Here is a 25,601-nt window from a genome sequence, read left to right on the forward strand (position 1 = left end):
TGGCTCCCAGCTCCCCTTCTTTCTTTGGAGCCAGGAAACTAACCAGGGCTGCTGCCCTACTTGGTTTTCCAGCTTTGCAAGTGGAGGAGAGTCGGAAGCCAGGCTGCCTCCTGCTTCCCAGCTCCCTGCAACTCCAGGGACCATGAAACTATTTCCGTCAGGGACGGCAAGGGTCAAGCTGCCACCCCGACAAGAGCGGTTTACTTTCTTTGTCAAGTGAGGCGGTCATGTTAGCCCAAGACATGTGCAACTGGGTTGTGCATATCTCAAGGATTTACTATACTACTAACAGGTGTTTAAATCCTCTACTGGAGCTAAGGGTTCAAGAAACATCCCTAGTTAATGGAAGGTGCTGCAGTTTGTTTTCTTTAAGGCCAAAAGGGGCCATTGTGTCAGTCTAGTCTGACCTCCTGTATAACACAGGCCATAGAACTTCAGTGTATTAATTCCTGCTTAAGGATCTATCGCTTAGAAAAAACATCAGTTCTTGATTTTGATTTTTTCTTTTTTTTATGATGGCAGATCCACCGTAACTCTTTTTGTTCCAAAGACTGATTATCCTCACTGTAAAAAAAAAAATCAGCTTGTTATCTCGCTCGTTGAAGGGATATCTGGTTGGGTTGTCATCCTCAAGTCCGTAGAAGCTGTTCCGGCTCCATGGCAGCTCGGTGGGAGAGTTCTCTCTTCTGGTGTCTCCTAGACATGCTTGCTGTCCTGGATATATGTGTTCAAATGCCAAGTGCCCTGCAAATCAGTTGATATCCACTTTATACCCGTGGACCATGTTTGCAGATCGCGGTTTGGATGTGGATACGAATTTTGTATCCATGCAGGACTCTACACATGCACAAAGCTCCCAAAAATCACGATGGTACCGTTCACTTACATGGCTGGTTAATTGGCAAAGATGCGTTGGTGGTTTGCTGTGCAATTGATCTGGATTGGAACCTTTGTTGCTAGGTGGCTGCAGGCATGGTCCCTGCTCCAAGGAGCATGTTCTAGGGGCTGTGTTCATGTTCCCATAACTCTTGTTGGTTGTTTATCGTCCAAACATAGCAGTGTTTGCTGGGAATCTGAAAGGGATTGACTTTCCTCAGCTCTCCCAGTCAGGGACAGGAGTCCAACCAACAAAGAGGTGAGAAGTGGTGGTTAAAAGAAAGAAGTCCAGGACTTGAGGGAAAGGTGAGGTGAGATACCTCTGCCTCTCATACTCTTCCTACCCAAAACATTACCTAGCAAACTGACCAGCCTCCGGGGAAAAAATGCTGCCTGCAGCAGGTGTCATTGTGGAGGAGTGGTTTATAACCACAGATGGCTCTCTTATGACCTGTGTGCACATTCTTCTTTGATGCTGTATGACAGGTGAGTTGAGTCCTCACCCTGTCAAATGGACACAGCTATCTGTATGCACAGAGCTGAACGTAGAAACCAAAATGGATTCCATTTTTTGAGTTAATGGAAGGGCAAAGCTTATGCTGGAGCTATGATATAGTTTACTTCTCTGAGACTTAATGGTTTGTTTATAGGATGTGCCTTTTCCATGCATTAGTATGTTTAAGTAAAAAATCAAGATGGGTTAAAATCAGTTTTCATTATAAAAGAAAGCCTATTTAAAATTGGCAATGTGAATTCAAGTCTAAAGTCACTGTAGACTATTTCGTTGTTCAAATAATATTCAGGCAGAGCACATTTGGCTTTGAAGTTTCATTGAACTGGTGACCATTTGAGCGCTAAACTAGCTTTAAGCCGAAGTGGCCCCTTCTGCTGGGGTAGAGGGAGTATTTTTTTCACTTCAGAGTTTACAGCTAGTTCAGGGCAAAGGCTTTTTTTCTTTTTCTTTTTTTCCAGTTGAGACGCTAACTGGAGTTGAAAAAAGCAGAAAAGCTTGTTTCCCTCTTCCAATCTATGCACAGAAATGGTGTGAAAGAATGGGATCTACTAATTCTAAGCTCTTGAAGGACATGGTGACCAGAAACAAGCAATTCAGTGCCCTAACTATAGTTAATGCACCATCTGTTTGTTAAATCAAGTAGTTTTAAATGCAAAAGATGATTTGATATGTTTTTTTTCTTGGCTATCCAGCATATTAAACTAGTATTTTATTAAATAAAATCTGAGTTTTAGAATTAAAGTAAAAATGCTTCAAGACAAAAATTTAACTTTGCATCCAACTGCAGGTAGATGCAAATCACACATTTAAAAAAAAAGTCTGGTGAATAAGAAATGCACTATTCATAGTTTTTCTAACCTTTATTCAAATTTTGATTTTTTTTTTTAAACCTTTTTATAGCATATGTCAAGCCAGGCAGGTCCTTAATTAATGTGTGTACGTTGTGCTAACCAGGAGGATAATGCTAAATGTAATACAGTACACTCTGTCACACCCAGCATCCCTGGGACAGGAGGTTGCTGGATATGCACATGTTCTGGATAATAGAGAGGTATACCTAGCAATGCATAACGCTAAATAAAAACAAGATTAGATATTAAGAAACTAACAAATGTAGGCAGTATACTTTATTTAACAATAACGGTAGTATTGTACACTGTAAATTTACTGTATTTGCTGTATTTATTTGTATTTAATTTCATTATACTGTACTTATGCAAGACGTACCTAAAATTTACTTATGTTTAAAATGCCAGTTATTGGAAAGTTCTGGATGATAGAATGCTGGATATGAGAGAGTTTACTGTTTTATGGCTATACTTAGTTGCAAATCCATCCAGTGTAATGGTGACCAGCCAGTGAGAATCAGCTTTTCTTTGGGAAGGTTATTAAAAATACAAATACAGGATTAAAATAGCTCTGCCTCAGTAGGATAATGGTGGCCACGGTGATTCGAAAGTGCGGCTTTTCAAATCGTGTGCCACCCGTGGAGACAGGACTTTCCGAAAGGACCCCCCACCACCTGTTTTTGAAAGTCCTTCTTCCGATCTGGTGATCACCAGATCGGAAGAAGGACTTTCGAAAACTGGTCCTTTCGGAAGGTCCCGTCTCCACGGGTGGTACACAAATTAGAAAAGCTGCACTTTCGAATCACCGTAGCCGCTATTATGCTAATAAGGTGCTGCATATTCATTGCAGTGCCTCATTAGCATCTTTCGAACCCACTTATTAACATGCCCCTTTTGAAAGGCAGGGGCACGTGTAGACCCAGCTGATCAGAACAAAGTGACTTTCTCAGGGGCAGCATGCTGAGGCATTACCAGTGATTGCTCCTTTAAAGCTCATGCAAATCAGCATTACTGAATTAATTTGATGGTATGAGCTATTGCACCATGGCTCATATAACAGATCAGTTGCTGGAAGCTGGTGCCATGGAAGATCCATTCTGGGCTGTAGAGAGCTATGTGGGGATAGATGTTGTGGCTGCAGAGGTGGTTACCTTTGACTCCTGAGCAATGTTCCCTCTAATCTTTTCCATCTATGTGTGGAATAGCTTTTGCATGTGCACCAAAGCAAGTGAGGATGTGCACCACCATGAGAAATGCAAACTTAGCTGTGATTACTCTGCTAATTAGCAGGGTGGCATTGGAATTTCACCTGAGCAGCCACACAAGTGCACAGCCAACAGAGGGGGACTGCTCCTGAGGGTCCATGGGGTGACTGGCCACTTTGTCATTTGACACTGATGTCTTTGTTCACTTACCCATCCTCCCATCCAGGAGAAGTTGCGTGCAACCAACGGTGGTGAAATCGGCCTGTTAAGGGGGGATGTCTCTGTGTTTAAGCCATGGATGGATCATATGTGAAGCGGGCAATGATTGTATTTAGAAGTGCACAAAGAATACTTTTAAAAAAATCTTGTAAGTGTGAGTCTTTGGGTACTATTTGTTCTTGCTTGCTTTATGTCCTCTTTTTGTATGGTCGAAAGAAAGAGGGCAAGGGCTGTGCAGCCAGAGCCAAAACAGCCACCTGACTGACAAATCTCTGTTGCAGTGATGTTCTAGCCCTGCCCATATTCAAACAGGAAGAATCAAGTTTGCCTCCTGACAACGAAGACAAGATCCTGCCCTTTCAGTACGTTCTGTGTGCCGCAACATCCCCTGCGGTGAAACTCCATGACGAAACACTCACCTATCTCAATCAAGGTGAGGCTTTTCTGTGCTGCCGGAGGGCTCCTTGAGTCGCACATTTTGTTAAGGGTCTGACTTTAATAACACCTTCCAAATGTCAACCATCTTTGTACTACAACCAAGGGTGCTTCAAGGTTCCAGCCTTTTTGCATTATTGTTTCTCTCTTCCTCTAGCTGATATGGAATTAGCTGGTTCCGCTAAAGTTTCACCATAGCTAAAAGTCCTAAGGAAATGTAAGCCATGTAAACTCCAGAGCCTGATGGGCAGAGAGTCTACCGCTAACTTTTACAGTTTTCAGACCCAGGCTAGCATAGGACTGTTCAGTGTTTTGTAACAACAAATACACAGTGTCTTACAGATAATATAGACACTCTTCATAGCCTAGAGCAGATTGTGCCACATGTGTATCTTCTGGTTCTGCTTGATGTACCCCTTTCTCCTAACTAGGGCTTAGCTCACCTTCACTGCTCCTAGAACCTGGTCTTGTGACTGGCTGTAAGAGGAAGTAGGCAAGCATTTTATTGAGCATACACTAGGCAATTCTTTAGCGTGTGTGTGCTCTTGGAGGAGTGGGTGAGGGTTTCTGTGGCCTGCAGTGTACAAGAGATCAGACAGTGGTTCTCAGTGATGCCCAGTCAGCACAAGCTTCAGCCTGCGTGACATCCTTAGAGCCATACAGATAATATTGGAGGTGGCCAACAGTCATAAATAGGTTGTGATTTGAATACAGTGGTTCCTTCTGACCTTAGTCTATGACTCTGTAAATGCCAGTCAACTACATAGGTGGGATTTTGGAAAGATCAGGATAGCTTCAGGTAATCTAAGCTACTACATAATAGGTTTCACCTCCTAGTCTCAGGTTGCATGTCTGTACAGATGTAAGTATGACAGCTGTTAGTGTGGACAATTCCTAGACAGCTTCCTCCTTGCTCAAAAAGACAGACAGGAGCGAACATCCCAGTGGGTCCCTCTCCATTGGTGAGTGTTCATCACTCCCTGATCAGCATGTCGCTTACACTTTTGCCATGTCTGTCACTTTTGCATTAGATGGCAAATTAAAGGTCAAAGAAGAACAAAACCCAGGTGCGGCTAACGGGTGTTAGGCCTCTTCCTTAGGTCAGTCGTATGAGATCCGGATGCTGGATAACAGGAAGATTGGCGAGCTGCCTGAGATTAATGGGAAACTGGTAAAGGTAAGTGATGGCAAGTGAGTGTCCTCGTGATACAGACATCCTCATACCGGGTACCCTTCCAGAGCACCAGAATACCAGGCAGTCTGTCTGAAAGTTTTCCTGGACATGGAGTTTTGTAATAGAGTTTTATGGTTGCTGTCAGGGCTGATCCCTACTCCGACAACCCAAGAACAGAAAGTGAGGGCCCACAAAAACCTTAAAAATATCTTGCCTCTATAGGCTCTGCTTAAAAGGTTCCCATGGTCACAGATTCCCTGACCCTGGGGGGTAATTGCCGCCACCATCAAGTGAAAAAGCCTCCCCCCCCCCCCCCTTAAAACCCAGGAAGACACACTTGGACATCTCCCTGTGGGATAACTCCAAGCTTCCACTCCCTAGGAGGTGCTTGGAAACAAAGATAAACTATAATCTGTTAGTTAACCCTTCGGTCTAGGCTGGCATTCACGCAGATCCTCATTTAGGACACAGGAGTTAAATCACTGCCTTTAAAAAAAGTAATTTATTTATAAAACAAAAGATGGAAACATACCAAGAAAGTAAATTAGTATAGTTGGTTGCTGGATATAATAAAACAATTCAAAACACTCCAGTTGGAGCACAGAAGATCACTTCCCTGTGATTCAGCTTAGAAGTGATAAGAGTACAGAGGGAAAAATCAACCAGCCTGAGAAGCTCCACACCAAATCCAAAATAAAAATAACCTGATAGCGTCTAACTAAACATTTCCTTTCTACTTCCATATCTATGTGCTGATTTATGAAATGCCCTGCATATTTACTGGATTTATTCATCCTGCTTCAGGTTTAAGCATCTTGTATGTGTGTGTCAGCTCCAGCCCAGAGCAAAGACCCTCCGTCTCAGCAGGCCACTGCTTCAATTCAAAAAAGTCCCTCTTTTCTCCCATTGGCTTACCTGTCTGCCCTCCACAGAGATGCCCCCTCTTCTGGGTTTAACCCTTCACAGGTGTTCGTTCATGAGAGATGCTGTCACGCACTTGACACCAGCAACCTGCGCAAAGAGGTTCCCCAGCAGATGCAGGCTTAGTTGGTCTCCCTGGGGCTTCACCAGGATGAAAGGCCTTATGGAAAATTAAGCCAGCTAAGACTCTGCAGTCTCCTTGGCATGGAGTCTGCTGTTAATGCTTGAGGGTCTCGGACCCAGGCTAAGGTAGTGCAGTTCAGTGTGGAGAAAAGAAAATGTGGCAGTTACGTGCCTCTTCCGAGGGGGTGGAAAAGAGGGGAGCTTAACGTAATGCAAAAGTACCCCTTCCTCTCCACAGCCAGTGCTTCACCTTGTGTCACCGTTTGATGACCAAACGCAAGGTTGTCCTAGTGTGGGGAGAAAACAGTAAAGGCATCCGTGAGCCATTCCCCACGAGCACCTGGGTAGGGAAGAGAGTGGATAAAGGAAATGCTCACTTGGTGGCTTGTCACTCTCACTTCATGGGCTTAGTTAGCTCTTTATTTTGCCCCTTTGGCTTCTGCGTATGGCTCTGCATCCCCTTCTCCCTGCTCTTTCACTGAGCTGGTGATGTAGGGAACCCCGCACTGCCTGAGGGTTATTGAGCGGCGTAGTGATTGCGGGACCAGATACAGGGTGATTGTCTGTTCCTGCTAGAGTATATTTCGTGTGGTGTTCCACGACCGACGGCTGCAATATACAGAGCATCAACAGCTTGAGGGCTGGCGGTGGAACAGGCCTGGAGACAGAATACTGGATATAGGTGAGTGTCTGCAGCAGCCCAGAGAGGGCCTGATGAACAGATTTGGCTGTAGTTCACCTTAAGCGATGCAGTTCCCTCTGATCCAAACCATTTGTCCTCAGCCAGGGGGCTGGGCCCCCACGGAGGGGAGTGAGCAAGTTTCAGGAAGATGCGAAACAAGGCCAGTGTTAGACTTTCCTGAGCCCAGGGGCCCCAGGCAGTTTTCCTGCTCGTTACCCTTCCATTCTCACCCTGGTTTTTATATGGAGAAAACCAGTTGTTATGACATAGCTAGTGGTGGCGTTTTTACAGCATGTGGGGGTGGGATGCTCAGAAAGAGAGAGGTCATGTGCCTCTGCTTTAAGAAACCCAAGATTTAATTTTATAGGCAAGAAGAGGGAATAGTAATCTTTGCTGTTGATAAAATAGAGGGTAGAGTATTTTGGTATTGATTAGCTGGCAGTTGTCTTTTGAATATGACCTCCCACACCCATAGTGCATAAAGAAAAAAATGACTGACTCATCGCTGTAGATATTAAATGGCTTAAAAACATTCAGTATTCTTTGTTCCATGTCATCTGCCTTCATACCTCTGTAATACGCATTGTCACCTACCTGGTGCCTCCATATTGCCCTCTTTCTCCCTGGCCACCACTACGTTGCAGTTTGGGATCAAGGTACTTTGTCAGGGCGGGGAGTGGGGAAGCTTGCACAGCATCTGCCTGAAGTGTGTGAATCACCAACCAAGCTCCTCAGTCTCTTGATTTCTTGCATACTGAATGTCTTCAAAGAAATTCACTCCGCCCCTGGTTCCTACAGTGGATGGGAACTTGAAACAGTGCCTTTGTCACTATGCTTATATGAGTACATCCAGAGGGTCAGGACGCTTTCTGCCTCCTGGTTGCTCGTCAAGTGTGTGTTATGCTTCCACAGATATCCCAATGTCTGTGGGTATAATTGACCCCAGGGCAAATCCAACGCAACTAAATACAGTGGAGTTTCTCTGGGATCCTTCAAAGAGGACTTCAGTGTTCATCCAGGTAAGACTGGCGTTGTGGGGAAGGCCCTGCTCGTATTGCTCCTTTACCCTCTGCAGCAACCCAGGGAACGTGAGAAACTCCTAGGAAAAGGGGCTCTTTCCTGGATCAATACAAAGTAGACAACTGGAGCTGGGGAAGGACATGCAACAAGAGCTCCCACTAAGAAGGAATGCACGAGGGTGGCATTGTCTTGTTGCCACATGAAATAGGAGGTGTCTCTGTCTAGCAATGAGTGAAATTAGGAGTATGTTTGGGCCATATTGCCAATAGTATTGGGGCACCTACTGGAATTTTCAAAAGCACGGAAAGTTTTTTTTAGTTCCTGTTGAAATCAAGAGGACCTGCGTGCCTGACGTTATTACCCACTTTGAAAAGATCACCGAGATCCCAAATAGCTTTGAAATTCTGGTCCTTTGAGCCTAGCCCTAGAGGGAATAAAACTGGAAAAGAATGAGTGGGCTGGCAAACTGCTTTCAGTTTTCGTGATCTTGGGGTGGGGGGCCATTTGTAACAGTAGGCTTGGAAATTTTGTAGGTAGAAGGTGAAACACGTGCGCACCCCCACCCCACACTACCGTTTCTTTAATTCCTTAGTGTCCATGCTCTCTGATGCATTCCCGTCTCAGCCCTGCAAGGCATGCGTCCCAGAGGGATCTCACTGGGACATTACCAAGGAGCTTGCATCCAGCTGAGCATGACACTTTGCGGGTGAGGGGCACTGGGTGGGGGTACTTTGCCTTGAATGTTTACCAGGCATGTTGTTGTTGCTCTGAGTTGGAGCTGTGCTAACAATGCCGCCCCCTCCCCTCCCCCCCGGGTGACTCTTCCCAGGTACATTGTATCAGCACGGAGTTCACCATGAGGAAACATGGCGGGGAAAAGGGCGTGCCCTTCCGCGTCCAGATCGACACCTTTAAAGAGAACGAGAATGGGGAGTACACAGAGCACTTGCATTCTGCCAGCTGCCAGATTAAAGTCTTCAAGGTACAACATACGCTGCGGGCACAGCCTGCTAAAGAGGTAGAACTGTACACAAATATCCACCTGACGAAACATCGGGGAGCAGACCTCAAATGACTCTGCTGCCCCCCATGAATGTTGGCACTTCTGGAACAGGGCCTTACCTTTGTACGCTGCGGAAGTTGCTCCTTGCTTGTTGTAACTGGCCCCCTATAAACGTGTTTACGTAGGCAGCAGAACTTGTGAGCTAGGAGTAATCCAATGGGATTGAACCGGTCTTTGCCTGTTTCTTAGAGCGCCATATCTTGGTTTTGAGCCAATGTCTCTGTTCTAACCTCTACTTATTGTGGGACAGATGTTTAAGATGTAATAAAGCTAGTCCTCCTCCAGCCTATGGGTTAGTGCAGGCATGAGTGAAATGCATGAATGTAATACAAGTTCAGGATCAGGATTGGATCTGAGGTTTAATGTCCACCTCGGCCAGGGATGTGACAGTCTGGTCTGTCCTTAGCTTCTGTTGGTGGTGGTAAAAAGGAGTAGGTAAATCATCAAAGCCCAGGGATAGGCCTTGAGCAGGGATTCCCAACCCATGGGTCACATCCCAAATGTAGCTTACGATTACATTTTCTAAGGGTCGCTGCTGGACAACTCCGAGCTGCAGGTGGCTCTTAAAGGAGCCATTTGAGGCTCCCCCGCCACTCACTCCTCCAGCTCTCAGTCCCTGCCCTGCCTGTTGCGCTGAAGTGAAACTCAATTTAATTGGCTTAGTGGCCAGCAGCAAGGAGTCTCATTTCAGCACGGCATGGCAGGGAACTGCCCATGCTGCGGGTGGGGGAAGGGAATGGGAGGGCTGGGGGGAGCAGCGGCAGCAGTGCAGAACTCGTGAGGTGGAGGGTGGCCAGAAGCTGACAGGGGTTTAAGCCTGGGGACTAAGGGTGGGGTAAGGGGTGGCTGAGAGCTGGCCACAGCTCCGTGCCCCAGCTGTCTACCAGCCGCAGGGCTGCCAGGGTCCCCGCCCCAGCTTTTGGAAATCTTATGTGGGATGAGCAGCCCTGGCTGGAGATCCTGCAGGTAGGTCTGTCTGTCCCACATAAGTTTTCCAAAAATCTGGCAACCTTAGCTGAGAGAGGCTTAAGCCTGGAGGTGGGGGAGCTGAGAGGGGTTTGTCCGGGAGTGGGGAGGCATTCTGGAGCTGAGAAGGGTTTAAGTGGCGGGGGGCGGGGGGCCTTTTTCCCAGGGGAGAACTTCCTCTCCCTCCCCTGGTTTTGCATTGCCTTGGGTCATGAAGTCTTTATGAATTGTCAAAATGGATCCCTGTCTTGAAAAGGTTGAGAACCGCTGGCCGAGGGAAAAGGCTGCTTGGGTCTGGACTCAATGGCTTATGGCAGGGGTGAGCAAACTTTTTTTTACATCGGTCTCCACTTTTCGACCCTGCAATTAGCAGGGTCCCCCCAGCCTGTCTAATGTGATCCAAACGGATGGAAATTTTGGTTATGTTCATGTGAAAATGACACCACATTTTGGCAAGTGTACATGACGTTTTTACGTTCTACACTTAATTAGCATGTAAATGTGAATACACAGACATTAAAAAGTAACATATCTCAACATTTTTGATGAGATGGATCAGCCTGTGACCCAGCAGCCAATCTTGCTGTGCCCTTTTATGGAAATTTCACAGCCCCGCGCGCCCCCCCCCCCCCAGTTTGCTCACCCCTGTGAGTTTTGGGACAAGTGACACCATCTTCGAGAAACTTCACTCCCCCATACTAATGCAGAGCCCTGGACAACTTCCCTGGCTCCTTGCCAGCACAGAGAGCTGTCAGAATGGTATGGGCTGATGGCCGGCATGGTGCACTAGGACTTGAGCCCACGAGTGGGAGGGATAGCTAGTGGTTTGAGCATTGGCCTGCTAAGCCCAGGTTTGTGAGTTTAATCCTTGAGGAGGCCCTTAATGGATTGGGGCAAATAGATGTCACGGGTGGTACTTGGTCCTGCCAAGAGGGCAGGGGACTTGACTAGATGACCTCCTGATCTCCCATCGAGTTCTAGGAGATGTGTATCTCTAATTATTATTATTAATCCTGCCAGCAATTTGCTGCATAGTTTTGCAAATGTCGCTTCACCTCTCTGCTTGTTTCTCCTCTTCCCTTGTCTGTTCAGATTGTGAGCATATCAGGGCAGAGAGTGTCTCTTAGGCTGTGTTTTACACTGCAGCCTGCGTTGGCAAAACTCAAGTCACTCGGGGTGTATACTTACCCTCTTCTCCCCTCGAGCAACATGTTACCCCAGCAGAACTGTTTGCATGCACAGGGCTGTTGCTGGGATAAGCTCACAAGCATATATCTTCTGCTGCTCGCAGAAGCGGCTTTTCAGTGCAGCTACAGGAGAGCTCTCTCCCATTGGCACAGAACGTCTGCACTGAACTTATAGACGTGGTTGTGCTTCGGTACAATGCTCAGTGCAGTGGGACCCTGATATTTGTGGGTTAACCACTATAATACAAATAATATACGGTAAATATAACCTCTAGCAACATTTCTAATCTCTAGCAAAGCAGTTGACTCTGAGTTTGTGCACAGCATCTGTTTCTAACACCTGGAAACGTCAACAGATGCAAAATATACCAGATTCCCTTTGCAACCAGAGGAAGAGCTGAAGTTCTGCTCAGCTGGCTTCAAGCCGATGTGTTGAGGGAGGCATAAACCCTTTGCAGAAGGGCTGGCTGGTAGGTAGGTCTGAGGGTATCTCCATCTATCGTCAGAATGATTCATGATTTTCATGAACTTGTTGCACCCATTCTTACTGACTGCAAAAAGCTGCTACTTTTGCTGCTGGATTTGCAGCTGTTTACACTATAAGCAATCTTCATATGCTCTGTCTTGGTTCCTTGTTGAAGTAGCTCCTCCCATACCAAAGTCTAAATATCCCTTCCCCCAGTCACGAGCTGCTGAGGGACAGAGATCTTAGGAAACTCTTTTGCACTCCACGAGTGGCTGAGAATCTGGCAGGGATTCCTCACTGCATGGTATCAGGCTGATCTCCTGCTCACGAGATACAGCAGCTGCACCTGTATCACAAGCATTCTTTGGTTGCAGATAAACATGAGTGCCTGGAGTGAATCGGTGCCTGATCCTTTCACTGCAGGAGACTTTCCAGACATTCTTGCCTGGAGGGTTCTTGTGGCTGTGTTTTTGGAGGCAGCTTCTGGGGGCTTTTAGCAGATCTTTCCTCATGTGGGTCATCTTCCCAAACCTTTGCAGAGACCTTTGCCACAGACATGTACTGAAATATGGGGCAGAGCAGGGACACAGGTTTTGTTTCAAGGCAGTTGCTGTCCTATTTAAAGACTCTTGCAGCTCCAGTCGCTGTCTGTAAGCAAGGGGTGAGGAAGCTGCTCTGCAGGCTTAATATTGGCCAGGAAAAAACCTCCAGCTCCATATTTCAAATTGTCAGTTCTGAGGAGCCTGGGGAAATGTGTGGTGCTCTATTGAAGCTATGTCTGCACTGAGGAATGTGGTACCATTGTCTTACTGTTTACATCATTGCAAGCCCTGTGGCCAGGTCTACGTGACAGACTTGTATCAGCATGTCATGTGGAGTAACAATGTACTTACTCCAATATTACTGTCTCTACAGCAGGGTGGAGAGCATTGTGTTCATGAGCAAGCTGCTTTTATTAACACAGCTATTGCCTCTCATGGAAATGGATTAATTAGGCCAATGGAAGCAGCTCTCCCGTCAGCATAAGAGTGTCTTCACTGAAGTGTAACAATGCCCTTTGTGTAAACCCACAGCAGGGCTTGCACTTGCACAGTTTACTTTTGTACAGGCCTTGTGTTGCATGGTTGCAGTACATCTGCTTGGGAGTTTGCATCTGTACAACTACTTTGGTGTAACTGAACAAGAACAAATTTCTTTCATGCAGAAAAGGCCTGAGGGCTGTAGTCCTGGGAAGGAGGTTAAAGGAGTGCCAAAGGCAAAGGCCATGATCCCAGCCTTCATATGCAGACCACTTGAGCTATGTTGTCGAACCACTTGAGCTCTGCAGGTTGTGGGTGTGAACGTACGTGCGTGCTATTAACCTGAAAATCTGCAGGAGTTCATAGCAAGGCGTTTCACAATGTGCAGGGGGTGTGGCGAAACGAGGAGGATTATTTGGAGGATTAACACAAACCTGGAGAAAGAGAGGCATTGGAACGCAGTGTGAAATCTTGTAGGAAAGAGCTTTGTAGCCAAAAGAACTTGGTGACCCATGGAATCCACTGCTGGGATATTGTGCTCAGATCAGTATCCTTATGAAATGCTGGAAAAGTACTCTGGCTGTTGGCATGCAGAACTTAGTTCTTCATCTCCCTTCCCTGACCATTGCTAGCTGGTCCCTGGCGAGGAATCGGAACAGAGTTATTCCCTCCCAGAATTGCAAATCTAGCTTTTAAATCTCTCCAGAAGGTGAGGTAGAAGAGGGGATCAGGGAATCTAAATAGTCCCCTACAGCGGTGGGTGAAGTCCTAAGTCACAGGTAATAATGTCCAGCTCTTTATTAGTGCTTTTCATCAGGTCCTAGAGCACTTTCTAGGGTGGGCAGTTTCTTTACCTCATTTTACAGATGGGAAAACTGAGGTGTAAGGCTGTGAAATGATTTGCCTAGCATCACCCAGCAGGCCAGTGGCAGAGTTTGGAACAGCACCCGGATCTGATTAACCATGCAGGGTTCTATCCTCTACACTGTACCGCCTGTCAGAGTATCGTGTGGTTATGCTTCAACAAACTTAACCCAGAACAAATCTGAAGTCCCAGCCTCTCCTTTTAAATTTCATGGGGCTAGCACAGCATCTTGGTCTTTGCCTAATTCCTTTCTGAAAGATTTTTCACTTTCTAGGTCAGATGTTTTGAACTCTTTTCATAGGGGGTGGATGGATCAGGTTACAGAGAACACATCTAGTACTATGCAGATTATTCTCTAATTCACTGCCCATCCCAGCCTGGCTACCTACCCATAAGGCTGCAGTTTGGCATCTGTCCCAACTCAGTACAGGTTGAACCCCTCTAGTTCAGTACCCTGACTGGTACTGAATGAGAGAATTTGCTGGACCAGGGGAGGTCAGTATTGTCTAAATAGCATTACTAATGCTTCCACTGCTTATTGGTCTTAGAGAACATTTCAGGGTAAATTAAAGCTAAATAACTGCACAGAACACTGAGAGCCAGAACTGGTGGCTGGAAGCAAATTTTATGGAACCACAGGAAACTTGGCCCTATCCTTGATAAATGGACATCTGGCTAACTAAAATCATGCTGGACCACAGATGTTGCCAGACGAGAGAGGTTCAACCTGTAGCTAAAAAGCTTCCCGAGCTCTTTGTCAGCTTTTCTCTTCTGTTCCAGTTTCCTTCCATCTCTTTGTGCAGCCACTGTGACTCTCTCTCTTGGCTAACTCCCTTCCAAGATGCCAGGCATTTGTGATCTAACCAAAATGTTGGACTTCCAGCCCAAAGGAGCAGATCGTAAACAGAAGACCGATAGAGAGAAAATGGAGAAGCGAACTCCTCATGAGAAAGAGAAATACCAGCCTTCCTATGAGACCACAATACTCACAGAGGTAAGACTTTTTGGGCCTGCAGTATGTTACTAGAATTGCTGTCTTAGCAAATCAGTTTCATTGGGGGGGGTGACACCGTCATTCTGCTCATTGCCCCTCCCCAAGACATAATTGAGGGGCCATGAAACAGTTAAGGTCTTGGACACACCCAGATAGGTGGGTGCTGTTAGCCTGTCAATAAGAGGCAGCTATTGCATTCCTTGGACTGCCATGCTAGACTGACTCTAGATCCCTTGGAAATGCTTCTTTTGAGTATCTGATCTGTTCAGAGTAAATTCCAGGGTAGGCATCAGTTTCTAAAATCAGTGTCAGCTGCCCAAGGTAGGCATGCTCTGCAGCTGGTGTATAGGGAGACTATTAAGCAAACAGCTCTGCCCCCCAGATGCCCAGGAGGTATAACTCCAATCCAAGAGCTCACCGTTTGGAATATTGTCACGGCTGGTGCATCAAATTTGAAGACAGCCCAGTGTTTCTCTGTCAATTGAAATGCAGCAGTGAACAGGCTTGCTTTTCGACTGCTCTTTGTAGTCAACCTTCTTTTGCAGAAAACGAGTATAACCTGCATGAAGCAGAGCAGATTGCAATTTTGCCCTAGTTCATGGAAAACAGCTTAAAGCTTAATCTAAAGGAACCCATTTGTAAAAGTGGAAAATAAGATTGTGGATTTCCTGCTCGCTCGTAATTGGGTTTTTGTTTCCAGTGTTCTCCATGGCCAGAGATCACTTATGTCAACAATGCTCCATCCCCTGGCTTTAACAGCTCTCACAGCAGTTTTACCATTGGTGAGGGGTAAGTATGGGCAGAGAGGACTGCTTGGCTGACTGTCGCCGTCTTCTCACTTCCCTGACGGACGAAAACATTTGAGTTGTCTGATGACCTCAACCAGCAGGGCTGACAGTCACCCAAGGGCAAGGTGGGAGGGGGACTCAGCTCCATGCCCTCAGAAGGGGTGTGGCCAAGGGTGGAAGGGGATAGGGCAGTCAGCCCTTAGTACCGCTTGGACCATATGTTGCCCCACACCCCTGAGCTGCATGGAACAACAGAGCAGCGCTGCTGTGGCATTTCAAAGGAGGACTGAGCTCTGGGCCCATGTGTACCACCTACCTCTGTTAGCAGGCCTGACCTCACCCTAAATGACCATCGCTTCCAATGTGCTAAGAAATGAGCATTCTATTAAAAGGCACCAGCGGCAGCAAAGATGGCAGCTCCTTTTTTCAGGCTATCTAATGCATACAGCCAACCTCGCCTCTCAAATGAAAACGGAGCGTACATTTGCGTGGCTGTTCCTTCTGTGTTCAGCCATCGGCCTCGCCGACGTTGGTTCGCTCACATAGTGCTGCTTGTTTGCTTTCCTGCAGGGTATTTCGCTTCCTTGCCATTGACATAGTCACGCTGCTACTTGTAACTATCTCTGCCTACAACTTTCTGAGCCCACTTTCTAAAACATGCCGTTGGTCACTGTGTGACATGAATCAGTATGGAATAGGTGACTCCTTTTGTCAGTATATTTTAGATACATCAGTTTGAGTTGCACTTACTGAGAGGTGGGAAAGAGCAGGTTCCAACCTCGTGTGTGTTTTTTTTCTCTCTCAAAATCTAGAAATGGCTCTCCAAACCACCAACCCGAGCCACCTCCTCAGATTACAGATGTAAGTCCCACCTCAAATCTTATGCTTGTGGTAAGGATGGTGTTAATCCTATTTTCTAAATTTACTGTCGGAAGTTTGTGGGTTTCTAGGTGGCTATGTTCAGGAGCTTGCTGGTATGCTGCAGTGTGGGGTCTCTGGGCTTGTCTACACATGAAAGTTAATCCGGAATAAGGTAGGGTATGATTTTAAAGCAGTTTAGCTGTTCCTGGTTAACTTCATTTGTGGACACTCTTACTCCAAATTAGTTTAATCCGTTTCAGCTAATTCGGAATAAAACACTCTGACTCCAGAATAATGTGATGTTAATCAGGAATAGCTATTCCAGAATAATTCCCCGTGTAGACAAGTCCTCTGTCTCTGGGTCAGACAGAGTTCTCTTGCATTAATTTCATAGACCCTCTTAAATCCAGAAGGGGCCATTACCAATTGGTCTGACCTTCAGTATAACACAGGCCAAGAAGCTCACTAAGTACTACTTTCTACATTAAGCACATAACTTCTCCCTCAATGGCTCCTATTTGGTGAGAGAGGATCTAGAGTGAATACTCTCTCCTGTACAGTGATGCCTTACACACATTTTGCCAGTGGCTGATTGGATGGCCTGCCATGACCTCTGCTTTATTATGCTGACCAGCATAATCTCAGAGTTGTCTTGTGCTTTCCTTGTCCCCACACCCTGTCTGTCTGTTGTCTTGTATTGCACTGAAATTATAAGCTCTGTGGGGCAAAGACCATCTTCATTCTGTTTTTGTACAGGGCCCCAATCCATGCTTTGGGTTCCTAGGTTTTACCACATTAGAGTAGTAATCTAGCTGACCTGTGCTAATATTTCAATGCACATGGCTTTGTTTTACTACTTCTGTGGAAAGTAACCATTTTGTTCCCGTGCTGCAGAACCTCCTGCCAACGGCGACACCTCAGGAAGCCCAGCAGTGGCTGCATCGAAACCGCTTCTCCACTTTTTCCCGGCTCTTCACAAACTTCTCAGGTTGGTGACGAAAGCCCATCTCTGCTGGCTCCTCACCTCAGAAGGCTTCCTCTCGATGCCCTCCTGAGGCAGTTTCGATCACTGACAGTATCTGGGCAAATTCTGCTGTGAAACATTGGTGGTAACTCACCTCCATCTTCTTTAAATGAACTATGCTCTTGTCCCCACCGGCGATCTCTCAGCTGCTTGTTATTTTCAATTCCAGGAGCAGACTTACTGAAGCTAACCAGAGAAGATGTCATTCAGATCTGTGGCCCTGCAGATGGCATCAGGCTCTTCAACGCATTAAAGGGACGGTACGTAACTTGTAAGAGCTGGATATATGTGTTGATTTTTGTGTTCCATGGAGTAGTCGCCATGGGATCTCTGATTCCCTATAACTCTTGTAGTTTTGGGCCTTGTCTAGCTTAGAAAAGATTGCTGATATATTTATAGTCTTAGAGGAGCTCCACTGACAGTGGAGACTCTCTTTCTCTTGGTAAAAGGACCAAAATAACTGCGTCCGCATTAGGGCTTTTGCCCTCGTAGCTTTGGTCACGCATCCCACCCCACAGCATGCCTGAACTGATGTACTGCTCCAGCTGAACTTTAGTGTAGACCAGTCCTCTGGCTTATCCATGCATTGCCGCCACCATGCCGAGTGACTCAGTAAACCTGACGCAACGGAGGACTTCTGAGGTATGACAGCAAAATGTAGTGATGGGGTAGGACTGTCAGAGCTGGCTTCCTTCCAAAAACTTCGGGGAAAAAGCAAGGGATTTGTAGAAAAGTTGAGCGCAGTTAGATGCAAAATCCACCTTCAGAAACTGGACTTAGTGTAATAATCCACTAAGCAAAGATCATACAGTTTGAAAGCCAGAGTTAAGTTGCTGCTAATGCTTTGGAGCTAGAAGGCCCAGAATGCAGATCTATGCACTTGTGGATCGCTTGCAGCAGAAGGAGGAAGCCAGCATGAAAACTGGTAGGTCATCTGTATGAGTGGCGAGGAGATGATTAGGAAGGATGACTGTTTCAAGGGAACTCGATGAGTTCTTTGCATCAGTTTTGGAGTTTTCACATCCCTGAGCAATGCAAGTTACTCTTGGTCTACACTATTCACTTCAGTCTATGTAACTTACATCACTCAGGGATGTGAAAACTCCAAAACTGATACAAAGAACTCATCAAGTTCCCTTGACACAGTCTGCAAACCAGAATCTGGTCCACAGAGCCTTTTTATCTAGCCTGTGGGGCTGGCTGCCACGGAGCCCCAGCATCCAGAGTGCCAAGCTGCCACCAGCAGTTGAGGGCAGAGCCCCAGCTGGGGTGAGGGCCCAGTGGCTGGAGCGCTGAGCTGCCGCCAGCCCTGGGGGACCAGACCCCAGTTGAGGCAAGGGGCTGGCAGCACAGCAGTTTGGGGCTGCAAGGAAGGTTAAGCCTAGGAGTGCTAGGGATGGGCAGGGGACAGTTCGGGGCTGCAGGAAGTGTTTAAGGCTGGGGTCTGGGGGAGGTTTGTGGTTGGGGGTGTTTTGGGGCTATGGTGGGGTTTAAGGCTGCAAGTTGAGGTGGGGGAGCAGTTTGGGGCTGTAGGGCTCTAAGCCTGAGGCTGTGGGGGCAATTTGGCACTGCGAGGGGTTTTATCCTGGGAGGGTGGTTTGGGGCTATTTTGTGTTTGTCTCCACACCCTCCCCCTCCCCCCGGGAACATGTAAAAAATTGCCATGTGGCCCCCAATGAAAAAAGGTTGGACACCCCTGGTGTAGACCGATCCTAAGGGACACTACGCCATATTATTAGGACATAAGCCCAAACAGTAAGGATCTAGATTTTTCAAGAGCCCTGCATATTATGTATTGACCGATACTGAGAATCTAAATGTTTGTTGAGGCTCTTGAAAATCTGGACCTGATCATGGGCACTGGCCAGTTGCAGAACCTGACCTCATAAGAATGGCCATACTGGGTCAGACCAAAGGTCCATCTAGCCCAGTATCCTGTCTGCCGACAGTAGCCAATGCCAGGTGTCCCAGAGGAGGTGAACCGAAGACAATGATCAAGTGATTTGTCTCCTGCCATCCATCTCCCGCCTTCGACAAAAGGCTAGTCACCATCCCTTACCGCTTGCTAATAGCCATCTATAGACCTAACCTCCAAATGTTTATCGAGCTCTTTCTTAACCTCTGTTAGTCCTGGCCTTCACAGCGTCCTCAGGTGTCAGGGTAGGGAAAAAACTTGATTTTCTGGAATCTTCCTTCCCTTGGGAGCTTTCCTTGCATTGCCATGTGACGCTTCTGGTACTAGCTTGCCATTCCAGTCAATTCCCTCTGATTTTTTTTTTTCCATCCACATGAAGAATAGAATTTGTTATGCATGCTGAGGCATGTGTGGATGCGCACCACCGGTAGAAACATCCTGCCGGCTGCGGGCAGTCTAAGCAGCTGGAGGGTGTTTAATCTAGATGGCTGTGCAAGCTCTCAATTTATGGGGAATACTGATTCTGATCCCCCTGTCTAAGATGGAGGATCAGTAGTGGGGAAACTGTTGCAGGAATTGCAACCAAGCAAAGAGCTGCTGAGGGTGTGTTAATATTGGTGTATGTTTTGGGAGAGTTTGGCTTTCTGATGATGAGCTGCAAGATCTGGCATTAGGGAGAGCGTTCAGGGAGCTAATATACGGACCCCGATGGCTGTTAAGATAGCATTGCAGCGCTGTCACAGCTTTGCAGGGGGCTAGAGAAGGAAACATTAGTCATCCTGAAGCTGATTCAATTCAGAAAATGCTGCATATAGGAACGTGACAAGTTTCATCTGGTTCTTACGCCAGTGTTATCCACTGCTCATCATGGCCTAAGGCAGTGGTGTCCAATGAGAATTTAGATTCTCACTTATCGTTGTCATCTTTCTATGTTTGCTACGTTTCTCCCCTGCCCCCAATCAATGCCCTTTCCTTCCCACAAAGCCAGGCACTCCCAGTGGGTGGATGGCACTCCTCATGTACGGCTTGCAAGGAGCTGCATTCACAGGCTCCAAGAGCTGTATATGTCTTGAGAGCCATATTCACCACAATGCGGTGTCCTATTTGCCACATGTGGCAAGTGGGGGAACATATTTGACACCCCTGGCCTAGGATCTCCCTGCCTTAAACCCTGGACCATATGCTCCCAGCTGCTATTAATCCCACTTAGGAGGTCTGAAAGGGGCTCTTGGCAGCCAGTTGTCATGTCCCTAAATTGGCCATGCATCTTAATCCTGTCTGATTCCTTCCAGGCACCTGCCCCTCCCTCCTCCCCTTTTAGATATTGTCTCCATGAAACAAAACTTGCTGTGATCTCCCTCTGGAATCTGCATGTCTGATCTTCTGCATTGAGGAGTCTGAAAAATGGAGCGTGGGACTTGAGTATCTGGGAAGAGGGAAACGTGTTCATGGTAAACTCGGTAGTGTTCATCTGTCCTGCCCTTTCCTTCCGCAGGATGGTACGGCCAAGGCTGACCATCTACGTGTGCCAGGAGCCTCAGCAGCTGAGGGAGCAGCAGAAGCATGAGGATGGGGAGTCAGCAAACAGTACTTTCTTTGGTAAGAGTTTACGGAAGGGGTGATGTGCTTTCTCCCCTCACATGTTGCGTTTGTGGCCTAATGCTCTGGGAGTGCTGCAAAAGTAGCAAATGGGATAGCGGCCTTCTCACAAGAGATGCAATGTGGTCGAGTGGGTAGAGCTGTGGACTGGACTCATCCTGCCTCTTTCCATTTGAGCCTATTTGTGAATGAATACCTGTAAAAGATTAACCCTTAGAGGCATCCCTGGAGGGGGGCGGGGCTCGAGGTAAGCCAATGGGAGGAAGCAAAATTCTTTTGAACTTAACAATTGTAGGCTTTAGGGGTCTTTGTGTGGCTGATGCAGAGAGAAGAGACAAAAATGATTGATCCTGAGCAGCTTGAGTGAATCCAGTAAATATCCAGGCCAGCTCGTTGTCAGCACATAGATAAGTAACTTGGAAGGCAATGTTTAGTTAGATGTGATCAGGTTATGTTTGTTTGTGGAACTTTCTCAGGCTGGGTTGAGTTTTTACCCTGTACTCTGTAACTTCTAAGCTGAATTGCAGGGAACTCTGTACTCTAATATTAATGATCTCAGGTTGCTTTAATTACATCTGACAGCTATGTATGGTATTTGTATTTTTTGGTATTGGTATTTTTCCATCTTCTGTGTTTTGTGAATAAATTACTTTTTTTGTAGGGCAGTTATTTCATTTCTGTGTCTGTGTGAATGCTTGCCGAAAGCAAGGTCAGCTATCAGATTACAGTTCTTTGTTTCCAAGCTATTTCCTAAGGAATGGGTGAAGCTTGGGATTTTCTCCACAGGAAGATATCCAAGTGTGTCTTCCTGGGCTTAAGGGGGCGGTTTTTCCACTTGGTGGTGATGGTACTACTTATCAAGGTCAGGGATTTTGACATTGTGGAGTTTGTTTATGCAAAGCCAATAAAGCAAGGTATTTTTAAGGCTTTTTGCAGGCCTCCACGTTCTGTACTCAGAGTCAGAGTAGGGAGGCAGCCCTGACAGGGCCAGTCGCTTGCTTCCGACAATCTGTTTTTTGTGTATTTTAACCTCTTTTGGGCTTGGGTAGTCTCTCAGTAGATGTGCATTGTGCAGTATAATGGGACTTCAGTCTCAGCTGATGCCTTGAGTCCCATGGTGTCCAATACACTCCCCATTCGCCACATGTGGTGCACAGGGCAGCACGATGTTGTGAATACGGCTCAGGAGAGATGCACGTGTTGGGTGCCCCTCCCGCCACTCTGCACACGTGTCCCACCATATGCACGTAATCTCACATAGAGGCATGCAGGACTTATAGAATCATAGAAGAGTAGGACTGGAAGGGACCTTGAGAGGCCATCGAGTCCAGCCCCCTGCCCTCATGGCAGGACCAAGCATTTTCTAGACCATCCCTGAAAGCCATCTATCTAACCTCTTCTTAAATAGCTCCAGTGATTGGAGATTCTACCACCTCCCTTGGCAATTTGTTCCAGTGTTTGATCACCCTGACAGTTAGGAACTTTTTCCTAATGTCCAACCTGAATCTCCCCTGCTGCAATTTCAGTCCATTGCCTCTTGTTCTATCCTCAGAGGCGAGGAAGAACAAGTTCCCTCCCTCTGCCTTATGACACCCTTTTAAATACCTGAAAACTGCTATCATGTCCCCCCTCAATCTTCTCTTTTCCAAACTAAACAAGCCCAATTCTTTCAGCCTTTCTTCATAGGTCATGTTCTCTAGACCTTTGATCATCCTCATTGCTCTCCTCTGGACCCTCTCCAATTTCTCCATATCCTTCCTGAACTGCGGTGCCCAGAACTAGACACACTACTCCAGCTGAGGCCTAACCAGCGCAGAGTAGAGCGGGAGAATGACTTCTCGTGTCTTGTTCACGACACACCTGTTCACCTAGAATCATGTTTGCCTTTTTCGCAACAGCATCACACTGTTGACTCATATTTAGCTTGTGGTCCACTATAACCCCCAGATCCCTTTCTGCTGTACTCATTCCTAGGCAGTCCTTTCCCATTCTGTATGTGTGACACTGATTGTTTCTTCCTAAGTGGAGCACTTTGCATTTGTCCTTATTAAACTTCATCCTGTTTACCTCAGCCCATTTCTCCAGTTTATCCAGATCCTTTTGAATTATGACCCTATCCTCCAAAGAAGTTGCAACCCCTCCCAGCTTGGTATCATCTGCAAACTTAATAAGTGTACTTTCTATGTCAATATCTAAATCGTTAATGAAGATATTGAACAGAACCGGTCCTAAAACAGACCCCTGTGGAACCCCACTAGTTATACTTTTCCAGCCGGATTGAAAACCATTAATAACTAGTCTCTGGGTACAGTTATCCAGCCAGTTGTTCACCCACCTTATAGTAGCCCCATCTAAGTTGTATTTGCATAGTTTATTGATAAGTATGTTATATGAGACCGTGTCAAATGCTTTACTGAAGTCTAGGTATACCACATCCACCGCTTCTCCCTTATCCACGAGGCTCATTATTCTATCAAAGAAACCTATTAGATTGGTTTGACATGATCTGTTTTTAACAAAGCCATGCTGGCTGTTCTCTAGCACCTTACCACCTTCCAAATGCTTGCAGATGATTTCTTTAATTACCTGCTCCATTATCTTTCCTGGCACAGAAGTTAAGCTGACTGGCCTGTAGTTTCCCGGGTTATTCTTGTTCCCCTTTTTATAAATGGGTACTATATTTGCCCTTTTCCAGTCTTCTGGAATCTGTCCCGTCTCCCACGATTTTCCAAAAATGATTGCTAAAGGCTCAGATACCTCTTCTATCGGCTCCTTGAGGATTCTAGGATGCATTTCATCAGGCCCTGGTGATTTGCAGACATCTAATTTTTCTAAGTAAATTTTAATTTGTTCTTTTCGTATTTCAACTTCTAAACCTACCCCGTTTTTCACTAGCACTCTCTGTCAGGCATTCCTTCAGATTTCTCAGTGAAGACCGAAACAAAGAAATCATTAAACATCTCTGCCATTTCCAAATTTCCTGTTACTGTTCCTCCCTCCTCACTGACCAATGGCCCTACCCTCTCCTTAGTCTTCCTCTTGTTACCAATGTATTTGTAAAAAGCCTTCTTGTTTCCCTTTATGCTTGTAGCTAGTTCGAGCTCATTTTGTGCCTTAGCCTTTCTAACCTTGCTCCTGCATGCTCGTGTTGTTTGCCTATATTCACCCTTTGTAATTTGTCCTAGTTTCCATTTCTTATAAGATTCCTTTTTTATTTTGAGATCATGCAAGATCTCCTGGTGAAGCCAAGGCAGTATTTTGCCATGTTTTCTATCTTTCCTACACAGTGAGAGAGCTTGCTTTTGGGCCCTTAATAATGTCCCTTTGAAAAACTGCCAGCTCTCCTCAGCCGTTTTTCCCCTCAGTTTAGCTTCCCATGGGACCTTACCTACCAGCTGTCTGAGTTTACCAAAATCTGCCTTCCTGAAATCCATTATCTCTATTGTACTGTTTTCCCTTCTACCCTCCCTTAGAATTGTGAACTCTGATTTCATGATCACTTTCACCCAAGCATCCTTCCACTTTCAAATTCTCAATAATTTCCTCCCTATTTGTTAAAATTAAATCTAGAACAGCTTCCCCTCTGGTAGCTTTTTCAACCTTTTGGAATAAAAAGTTGTCTGCAATGCAATCCAAGAATTTATTGGACAGTCTGTCCCCTGCTGTATTAGTTTCCCAACATATACCTGGATAGTTGAAGTCCCCCATCACCACCAAATTCTGGGCCCTGGATGATTTTGTTAGCTGTTTAAAGAAAGCCTCATCCACCTCTTCCACCTGGCTAGGGGGCCTGTAGTAGACTCCTAGTAGGACCTCATCCTTGTTTTTCACTCCTCTGAGTCTAACCCAGAGACTTTCAACCCGTCCATCTCCACCTCTGTCCAAGTGTGTACATTTTTAATATACAAGGCAACACCTCCTCCCTTCTTTCCCTGTCTGTCCTTCCTAAGCAGGCTGTACCCTTCAATACCAACATTCCAATCATGAGCATTATCCCACCAAGTTTCTGTGATGCCAACGATATCATAGTTGTATTCATTTATTAGTACTTCCAATTCTTCTTGCTTATTTCCCATACTTCTTGCATTTGTAGATAGGCATCTCAGACATTGATTTGGTCTTGCCTCCCAGTTTTGCCCTGGCCCTCTTTTTACTCTCCCAGTGTAGCCCATACTCCCTCCCATTTCAAATTCAGATGCCTGTCTCCATCCAGAAGGCTGTCAGGAACAATAACCCAGAAGGAGCAAGAAAGCAGTAGGGCTGTTGGCTCCTGCACCACAGCCAGCCTTTGGCGGGGGGAAGTTTGAGTGGGGTTAGAAAGAGGGTTCTGTGCTGATCTGCCGTCATTCCAGCCGGCTGGTTTTCTTTTCACCAATCAGAGCCATGGCTCCGGCATGTCATTAATGGCACAGAGCCTGCACTGGGCTGATCACTTACAACTCATGTGAGAATCCAGCATGGCCTAGACACAATGTCTGACCTACATTTCTGGAGCTGCCTGATGCCAGTACAGCCACTTCCTGCATTCTGGGAGAAAACTGCAAAGTCACTGGCTCTGTCCTCCCTTGTTCTTTATTACTACTCTATAGCCTGCATGCTGCTCCTAGTCTCCCACTAGGCTAATGGTTCCCAACCTTTTCACTAGTCTGGACCCCCAACCCCGTCCCCCACCCACGAAAGCATGGGTGGACCCCCATCAAAGCCAGTTCTAGCTGCTATGTACTCTTAGTTAAATGAAAAAGGAAACCACAACATAGATTTTCGGACAGCGATTCGTAACATTAGAAGATACTTAATATGAAAGTAGTAATTGGTTGCAACTTTAAAACTTATTTTC

General features: G+C 46.3%; 1 protein-coding gene across 2 annotated transcripts in view; it reads left to right on the forward strand.

Moving 5' to 3' along the window:
• Positions 1–25,601, forward strand: part of TFCP2 (transcription factor CP2) — a 45,089-nt gene that overhangs the window by 14,476 nt on the left and 5,012 nt on the right. Inside the window, exons 2-12 of one of the 2 annotated variants that reach the window (XM_074979826.1) lie at positions 3,944–4,095; positions 5,198–5,274; positions 6,892–6,997; positions 7,910–8,016; positions 8,847–8,999; positions 14,467–14,577; positions 15,278–15,366; positions 16,178–16,256; positions 17,121–17,214; positions 17,420–17,510; positions 20,661–20,764. In XM_074979826.1, coding sequence (XP_074835927.1) covers positions 3,944–4,095; positions 5,198–5,274; positions 6,892–6,997; positions 7,910–8,016; positions 8,847–8,999; positions 14,467–14,577; positions 15,278–15,366; positions 16,178–16,256; positions 17,121–17,214; positions 17,420–17,510; positions 20,661–20,764 — 1,163 coding nt within the window. The remainder of the gene's footprint in view (positions 1–3,943; positions 4,096–5,197; positions 5,275–6,891; positions 6,998–7,909; positions 8,017–8,846; positions 9,000–14,466; positions 14,578–15,277; positions 15,367–16,177; positions 16,257–17,120; positions 17,215–17,419; positions 17,511–20,660; positions 20,765–25,601) is intronic. The other variant, XM_074979827.1, reaches the window with a different exon arrangement.

Source organism: Carettochelys insculpta, chromosome 29 (assembly GCF_033958435.1).
Source record: "Carettochelys insculpta isolate YL-2023 chromosome 29, ASM3395843v1, whole genome shotgun sequence".
In the NCBI taxonomy this organism is placed as follows: domain Eukaryota; kingdom Metazoa; phylum Chordata; order Testudines; family Carettochelyidae; genus Carettochelys; species Carettochelys insculpta.